This window comes from Bos indicus x Bos taurus, chromosome 14 (assembly GCF_003369695.1).
Source record: "Bos indicus x Bos taurus breed Angus x Brahman F1 hybrid chromosome 14, Bos_hybrid_MaternalHap_v2.0, whole genome shotgun sequence".
NCBI classification, from domain to species: domain Eukaryota; kingdom Metazoa; phylum Chordata; class Mammalia; order Artiodactyla; family Bovidae; genus Bos; species Bos indicus x Bos taurus.
The window spans coordinates 1543852-1552618 of record NC_040089.1 but is presented as its reverse complement, the minus strand read 5'-3'; the positions used below and the strand labels follow the sequence as shown (position 1 = coordinate 1552618).

General features: G+C 61.3%; 1 protein-coding gene across 3 annotated transcripts; it reads left to right on the top strand.

The window, feature by feature from the left end:
- Positions 1-309: 309 nt before the first annotated feature.
- On the top strand, positions 310-7442 carry LOC113904046 (cytochrome P450 11B1, mitochondrial-like). 3 transcript variants are annotated; one of them, XR_003514379.1, is made up of 10 exons: positions 325-563; positions 937-1092; positions 1891-2090; positions 2185-2388; positions 2660-2814; positions 4228-4394; positions 4811-4889; positions 4964-5155; positions 5287-7007; positions 7105-7442. XR_003514379.1 is itself a non-coding variant. In XM_027560689.1 (9 exons), exons 1-9 carry the CDS (start codon positions 325-327, stop codon positions 5398-5400), a joined length of 1506 nt encoding a protein of 501 aa, XP_027416490.1. In that variant the 5' UTR covers positions 310-324; the 3' UTR covers positions 5401-7442. The 3 variants fall into 3 exon arrangements, 1 of the variants encoding a protein (XP_027416490.1); XR_003514380.1 differs by having other exon boundaries at positions 5287-7104; positions 7293-7442; XM_027560689.1 differs by having other exon boundaries at positions 310-563; positions 5287-7442.
- Positions 7443-8767: the final 1325 nt, after the last annotated feature.

Genomic DNA, 8767 nt, shown 5'->3' with positions numbered 1-8767 from the left:
TCCCTTGCGAAGATAAGGCACCCATCCATCTTGCGCCTGTCCCATACTGGAGGGGGAGGAGGCCTCTTGCCCCCACCGCCACCCCTTTGGGTCCGTGCTCCAACCCTGACCCGTTCCCAAGAGCCACCCACCAGCAGGCCTGGGTCACTGCCGGACCCGGTGCCATCCATCTCCCTCCTCCTGCTGGAGGCCTTCAGCGTGAGCGCAGCCCCAGGCTTCCTGGTCTGGCCCAGAGCCAGTCTGGCCTGTGACGTGATCAGATCGCCTGGGCAAGCAGGCCCGGTGAGATAAAAGGAAGGGGCTGAGGGGGTGGGGAGCAGCAGGATGGCACTGTGGGCAAAGGCCAGGGTGAGGATGGCAGGGCCCTGGCTGTCCCTGCACGAGGCACGCCTACTGGGCACCAGAGGTGCTGTAACCCCCAAGGTGGTGCTGCCCTTTGAAGCCATGCCCCGGTGTCCTGGCAACAAGTGGATGCGGATGCTGCAGATCTGGAAGGAGCAGGGCTCTGAGAACATGCACTTGGACATGCATCAGACCTTCCAGGAGCTGGGGCCCATTTTCAGGTAAAGCTCTCCCCGCTCACCTCAGCGAGAACACCCTCACGTTCTGTCCCCCTTGGTGCCTGAGTCCCACTGGGCCAGGGCTGTGCCACATCCCACTGCCCACATCCCGGCAGGGGCACCCGGCCGTGGGAAAGGGGTAGGGAGGGGGCTCCTTGGGGCAGGTGTGCGTCTCAGCCACTGCAGACTGGGGCCCTTGTCAAGCAGGAGCCCTGGGCGGCTCGCTGCTGGGAGCACAGAACGCAGACCCCAGAGGAGAGGAGGCTTCAGTGAGACCACGGGAGGGCCCGCCTGCTCTGATCCAGCGCCTGGCTCTATGGAGCGGGGACCAGGCAGGACACGGCCCCTCAGCAGACCGCAGAGCTCTGTCCCACAGGTACGACGTGGGAGGGAGACACATGGTGTTCGTGATGCTGCCCGAGGACGTGGAGAGGCTGCAGCAGGCGGACAGCCATCACCCCCAGCGGATGATCCTGGAGTCCTGGCTGGCCTACCGACAGGCTCGCGGGCACAAGTGTGGCGTGTTCTTGCTGTGAGGGCCGGTAGGGGTGCGGAGGGAGGGGCAGGGTGGCCTGGGTGCAGAGAGCACGTGGGATGGGGAGGGCCTCAAAGCGAGCCTGCCCGAGGCCCACCTGGGTGGGTGGGGAGACGGTGCCCACCGGCTCTGGATCGGGCCCGTGCCCCAGGCAACTTGTGTGCCCTGGAGCCAGGTAAGGGGCGGGCCACAGTGGGAGCCCTCCCTGCAGGGCCAGAGGAGGGAGGGTGAAGCCTGCAGAGGCCTCCGAAGGGCCTTCCGGCTGGGTGCATGTCTCACTTCCCTCAGGCCCCCAGGCCCTGCTAGCAGCCCCCCACGGGCACTGGGCCCTGTGTGGGGAACACCAGGAGGGGCACAATTGGATTCTGCCTCAAGGGGCAGAGGCTGTGTGGGGAGGGGAGTGGGCAGCCAGTATGGCAGAGGCCTCGCCCACTCTGGGGCGCGGTGAGAGCAAGCTGGGCCAGCTCCCAGGGGCTCAGCCTCCTTCCTCACAGAAGAAGCCTCCAGGCCCAGAGGTGGCCCAGTGGGGAGGTGCGTGTGGCAGGCAGGGAGCCTGCGATTCTGCAGACACCCCGGCAGCAGTCTCAGCCAGAAGCCCCTGTCTCAGCCTGGGTGAAGTACAGGAAGCTGCCCCGAGGAAAGAGGTGCCACCGGCATCCCAACAGGGTCAGCCTGCCCCTGACGACCAGCAGGCGGCTCCCTGTGTGGCCCGTTTCGCTCTGGAGAGAGGAAGGTGGGGTGCAGGTCAGGGCCACTGCTGACTGACACCCTGACACTCCGCTCCCTGCTCTACAGCAACGGGCCCCAGTGGCGTTTGGACCGACTGCGGCTGAACCCAGACGTCCTCTCGCTGCCAGCCCTGCAGAAGTACACGCCCTTGGTGGATGGCGTGGCCAGGGACTTCTCCCAGACCCTGAAGGCGAGGGTGCTGCAGAATGCTCGGGGGAGTCTGACCCTGGACATCGCGCCCAGCGTCTTCCGCTACACCATCGAAGGTGTGGGCTGGGGAGGCAGGCGCACCTCAGGGCGTGGGGGGAGCTGGCCCTGAGGCCCAGGCTGCCTGGGGCTCAGGAACCCCTCATCCCACAGCCAGCACCTTAGTCCTTTACGGGGAGCGGCTTGGCCTTTTGACCCAGCAACCAAACCCTGACAGCCTGAACTTTATCCACGCGCTGGAGGCCATGTTGAAGTCCACCGTGCAGCTCATGTTTGTGCCCAGGCGCCTGTCACGGTGGATGAGCACCAACATGTGGAGGGAGCACTTTGAGGCCTGGGACTACATCTTCCAGTATGGTGAGGGCCGGAGCCCGGGCCGTGCGGTGACTAGGGATCCCGGGGCCCCCTCCACTCACCACAGTCGCAGAAGGACTGAGGTCCCGGGAGGGGCTTGTGGCTTCGTTATGGTCCCAGACCCATCGGCAGTGATGCTGGCCTGGGCGGGCCTGAGAACTGGGGCAGGACGTGGAGAATTGGGGGTATGGAGGAGGGTAAAGGGCAGGAGGATGACAAAGAGCAGTGCTTCCCAGCGCCAGACCCGGGGCTTCTGTCGCTATGCATCCTGCAGCCAACAGAGCCATCCAGAGAATCTATCAGGAGCTGGCCCTCGGCCACCCGTGGCACTACAGCGGCATCGTGGCAGAGCTGCTGATGCGAGCAGACATGACCCTGGATACCATCAAGGCCAACACGATCGACCTCACTGCTGGGAGTGTGGACACGGTCAGGCCAGCACCCAGCCCTTCCCATAGAGCAGGGAGCTCCCCTGCCTCCAGGCAGCCTCCTCCCAGGGCAAATGTCTCCTCCACGCCCCTCCCCAATCTATGCCTCCAGCTTCCCAAAGGGAAGGAGTCTATGGTGACCCACATGAGAAACCAGGCTCCAGACAGAGTGTAGAGTGGCCGGAGGCCTGGGTACCTGCAGCATCAGAGGTCCTCGGGGTCCTGGGGGGAGGGGAAGGGCTGAGGTTCGGCTGCAGAGTCACACTAGAGACCTTTTCCAGGGACAGACACGATCCTTAGGAGGTGACTGGCTAATGGGAAAGGGCAGCAGGAGTCTCCAGCTTGTGGGGGAGAGAGCAGGTGGCAGGGAAGCCAGCCCAGGGGGCGGGCCAGGCCCAGGGTATGCAATGCAGCTGAAATGTCCTGCCTCTAGACCGAGCCTCCCTCTGCCAGCATCTCTGAGGGCCAGGCACCCAGGCCCTGAGCTGAGGTGCGGGCTTCAGATGGAGACACTCCCTGAGCCGGGGCTGTGATGCAGCCATAAGGTGAGAGAGGGTGGGCCAGGCATGTGCCTGCTCTGGGAAGGCTTCCTGGAGAAGAACAGCTTTCGCTGAAACTGGAGAGACCGCACAGAAGAGGAGGCCCGGAGGGCAGCAGGCCAGGCCCTGCAAGATCCGGCAGCAAGGAAAGGCCATGAGGCTGAGTGGAGGGAACAGGGCAAGCGGGCAGAGGAAGGCAGACAGGGTCAGGGCCTCTGTCAGGAAGGGCCTTGCACACCCGGCCTGTATCCCAGGCTAGAGGAAGCCAGTGTGAGGAGTATCTCACTCAGGCATCGGGTCCCTCACAGGCCACAGGGCAGAGCACAGTATGGACTACAGCTCAGGGAGCCCCAGGGAGGCCCGATCTGCACGGCAGCGGATGCCAGAGGCAGGTTACCTTGGGGACGACATTTAGGAGATACCGAGCTGCCCAGGTCTCCAGCTGGATAGCGGGCACCACTCTTTGCACATGGAAATGATCCAGGAGGAGGCAATGGCTGGGAGTCTGGGTGGCCGGTTCCTGCTAGGACCCTGTGAACCGACCTGCCTGTGGATGCCCAGATAGACCTCAGCTCCTCAACTCTGCCCACTTAGTAGATGCCAAGAGTGAGCCCCTCCTGGACCCAGAGGAGGAAGAGAACCTCAGGTTCTGAGGTGGCCAGAGGAGGCCTGGGTCTCAGTGCCATTGGGGGCGCCTCCCCTGAGGGATTCAGGGAAAGCTGACGAGCTGGTTTTAGAATCTCCAGGACCCCAGGTCTGGGCTTTGTGGTCTCCGAGCATGCAGGTCCCCTGTCCCCAGAGGACCACCATCTTTCTGGGAGAGGCTCCGGAGTGGAGGGGCACGGCCTACACCTGGCCCTCTGCGCCCCCTGCAGACAGCCTTCCCCTTGCTGATGACTCTCTTTGAGCTGGCTCGGAACCCGGAGGTGCAGCAGGCACTGCGCCAGGAGAGCCTGGTGGCTGAGGCCCGGATCTCAGAAAATCCCCAGAGGGCCATCACGGAGCTGCCTTTGCTGCGGGCGGCCCTCAAGGAGACCTTGAGGTAGGCGAGATGGACCTGGACTTCCCCACGGCCCTGGCCCTGTGCCTGCAGAGCCCTCTTGCTGGGCTTGACGACGGATCCTGGGGCTGACAGCTCCTTTGCCCAGGGGTGCACACCCCTTGTACCTCCTCTTCTTCTCTCTTGGGGGAGCCTGGTGCTCCTTCCTCCGGGATCCCACCTCAGTGTCCTGGTGACCTTGTCAGTCACGTCCTCGCTGGCTTGGGGAGCTTTGGCTTACTTGGGAATTGGAAGGGAGGAATGCCTCAGGATCTGGGCTTCCCAGTGCCAGGAGTGACCTGTGAGGGTCCGGGGTTGGGAGGCTGCCCTCAGGCTATATGCACTGGGCTAGGAAGGCTGCAGAGGGTGTCCGGAGCCCGGTCACAGCTGAGGACCCTGCTGGATGCTCCTGTGCGCAGGCTGTACCCCGTGGGTATCACCTTGGAGCGGGAAGTGAGCTCGGACCTGGTGCTGCAGAACTACCACATCCCAGCTGGGGTGAGTGAGGCCCTGGAGCCCCGTCGAACTTCACCCAGGGGCCAGCTGACATTGGCCCCTTCCCGCTGCTGCAGACGCTGGTGAAGGTCCTACTCTATTCCCTGGGTCGAAACCCCACCGTGTTCGCCAAGCCTGAGAGCTATCACCCCCAGCGCTGGCTGGACCGCCAGGGCTCTGGAAGCAGATTCCCGCACCTGTGCTTTGGCGTGCGCCAGTGCCTGGGGCGGCGCGTGGCCGAGGTGGAGATGCTGCTCCTGCTGCACCATGTGAGTGGGCCGCGAGGGGCACGGGTGGACAGCCTGGCCGGGGACCCCTGGCTTCGTTCTGGGGCGCCCAGCCTCAGGGCCCTGGAAGGCAGGGCAGGCTGAGGCCAGGCGGAACCCTGCCTCTGTCCTAGGTGCTGAAGAACTTCCTGGTGGAGACACTGGAGCAAGAGGACATAAAGATGGTCTACCGCTTCATACTGATGCCCTCCACCCTGCCCCTCTTCACCTTCCGGGCCATCCAGTAGTCGTGTCAGCACACTGCTGGGCCACGCACGCTACAAGCCCCTCTGTCGGACCCCGGCCACACCTCTTTCTCCTACAGGCCCTGACTTTTGAGTCACACCACTGTGCAGCCAGCACTTTGCACTCATGGAACAGCACAGGCCCCCGCGGGTCAGGCTTGCCGGCCTGTGCAGCAAGGCCAGGGCAGAGCTGGGGATGAACCTTGGTGGCAGGTCCTGGTCGCATGCCCAGTCCCACCAGCTCTTTCTCCAGCAAGGAGCGCTGTCTGAGGGCCCTTGACCCCAGTCACCCCAGCACTAGCCCCAGGCCCCTCGTGTGGTCATCCAAGCGATGGGCCTCAGACCGTACCGTCTGCCTCCCTGTCCACTCTTTATACCTCCTGCGCTCAATTCTGCTCCAATGCAAGAGCTGACAACTTGGGCGTGCCCTGTCCTGATGGCTGCCATTTCAAGTGCCGTCCCCTTTGCCTCCAGAGCTCTGGCATGGACTTGCCTTCAAGCTGGGTTGTTATCTGTCTACCTAGCCTCTTGGGCTCACCCTGGCAGTGCCAGTCGTCTGTGATTGTGGCTGAAGTGCCCAGCCCAGGCTTGGACAGGCAGGTGGTGAGTCCGGTTTCCTAGAAGAGACGCTGCCAAAAGCCAACCTGGACATCAGGGTCAATGATACTCATCTGAGAGCACGAGGGATGGTGAACCCCTCTGGCACGAGGCAGGCCGGCCATAGAGAAGCCTCTAGAAGAAGGGTGTGGGGCCACCTCTCACTCCCTTCAGTAGAGCCAGTCTGAAGTGCCCACTACCCTCTCACAGTGACCCACAGTGACCCACAGAGGGACCACCCTGATCTCAAGGCCGGAAGAGGCTTTGAACCACTGAGAGCCAACTGGGATCCCCTAGTTGCAGAAGCAGGCAGTCTGTCCCATCCCACCTAGGGCCAGGTGACTCCCCCGGTAGAAAGTGGGCCCAGAGGCAGGATGAGGGGCCGTGTGGTCTCTCCACTCTCCCGCCCTCGCCACCCCCAGTTCATCTGCTGAGGCACAGGCAGGCCGAGCAGGCAGCAAGGTGTGAGGAGTCGTGTTTCTGGCTGCACCAGCCCTGCCCCTACTGAGGGCTGGGGGGTCTCTCCACTCTCCCTGCCGTCAGTGAACCGCCCCCCAGGGCATCTGTTCAGTGCCAAGATCCCTGGAGGAGGACAAGAGCTGCACACCCCGTCACCACTCCAGTCCATCCGCGGCCAAAGAGGCCTGCGGCCGCCAGTGTGATCTTCTCCCACCCCAGACAGGACTGTTGAAAGGGACCCAGAGATTCATGCAGGAGGGAGGAGGTTCCAGACTCTGTGGTCACACAGGCACTAGCTGGAGCCCTCGCCCAGCATACAGGCCCAGCCTTCATTCCCTCTGAGCCCTGAGTTCTTCTTACGGGAATTCTATAGTATCACCATTTCGCTGGGCCCCCTGAGGCACCGTGAGATGGGTTTTTGGGAAGTGCCGAGTTTTCTGGCTCAACTGGCACTCAACCTATCCGATCCTTCTCCCACCACTCAGTGGCCCTCCTCTGCAATGAGTGGAGCAAGTGTGGTGACAGGAAAGGAGTGAAAACCTAGTCCCCTCGTGGTGAGTGTGTGTCATTGTGCGGAGCTTGGCACATGTGGATGCTTGATTTTCACGGCAGCCCAAAGAGGCACGTGCTACCCTCATTCCCATTTTGCAGGTGAGAAAACCGGGGCTCAGAGGATTCGCTCATCTGGCAGAGTCTCATGGCGCTTCCATGGAAGGGGTGCTGCCTGAAGCCGTGAGGACCGTCCGATCTCTAAGGCCCTCGTTAAGGAACTTGGTTTGGTAGTGCTCACGGACATCGTGGAGACAAACTCCAGCTAAGCATCTCTGTCTGCTTTCCAGATCCTCTCCTGGATTTCTGTTTCTCCAGATTTCCTCTTTCAAGCCTATGGAGGGGCCCCTTTTTCTTGATCTGGCGTGGAATTTCCCGTCTTGCCGTGTGAGGATCTGTCCGGCTCTTTCTGACAACCTTCCAGGTTATTGCGGTCTCGAGTCTGCTGTGTGGTCCTCATGATTCTTGCGCCTCTTCGGGCCTTTCAGTGTAGCTGCAGTAGTGCCTTTAAGAAGCCCGATGCCAGGAACCGGAGCGCCCTCTGTGCTCCCTGCTGCTGGGGTCTGCCTCGGGGCCCTGCCATCTCTTGCCCAGCGCTGTCGCTGTCCTGGAGCCACTCTGTGCTCACTGCTCAGCCCGGGTCTCCTCTGGGCTGACTAGTGTCAAGGCTAAACCCCCTTGAGGGCCTTGTCTTGGTTCTCGGGAGGGAACGGGGATCCAGGGCTTTGTCCTCAATCCACCTTGCAAAGCTAGGCTCGCTGCTCGCCTGATGGTGCTGAGGGCACCTGCCGTGTTGGTGTAGTGTTTTCAAGGTCTCACCTCCACGTGGGGCTCTGTGACAGCCTACAGGGGAGGGAAGGGAGGGGGTGGGAGGAGGTTCCAGAGGGAGGGAACCATGTATACCTGTGGCTGCTTCATGCTGAGATATGGCAGAAGCCAACACAACACTGGAAAGCAATTATCCTTCAATTAAAAATAAATACATTAAACAATACATGCAGCTGACAGGTGTTTCAAGTTCAGCCTTCTTTTAAAAGCCTGGCCTCTCCGCAGGGTTCTAGTTGTGATTCCTAATCTTACTCTTGTCCTGTGCTTCAAGCCTTTCCCTGGGAAGTGGGGCCAGCAGACCATCAGGCTTGGTGGCTTGGCCCCAAGCCTCCCCTGGCAGCGCTGTACTGGCTTCCGTGCTCCCTCCTCCCTGCTCCTGGTCGCACCTTGCTTCCTGGTCCTGAAGACATCCTGCCCTTTTACAAGCACAGAAATGCACTTTCTACATGTTCTGGATTGTGTAGAGTTGCTGGAGTGGGGGGATTTTCAGAGTATTAGCTTGAACCTTGCTCGAATCCGAGGACCCTCAGTGGCTCATTTAAGCAGACAGCTGGTGTCTGGAAGCTTTCTGTCTGTGGCTGCCCTGGGGGATGACCAAGCATCCCACAACTGTCAGGTCTCCACAAAGTGTTCTTCAGCTTTCTTGTGGGAGGAGCTGCCTACCTTGCAGGAGGGGTCTTAGGTGCTTGTAGAACCCTGGACACCGGTCAGATTGCGGGCCAGTTTCAAATGGCTAAATATCCCCTTTCATTGATCACTTAACACGTGCTTATCAATATCCAAAAGTCCGTTCATCGTAAGAGGACAATGAGCCCATTAGTAGCATAGAAAAGAAAATTCACATCCTCCTCACCTCTATAGACACAGAGGAGCATTTAACCAAATTCAATACCATTGCTGTGCTAAGAGCTACGGCACAAACCAGGAGTGGAACAAG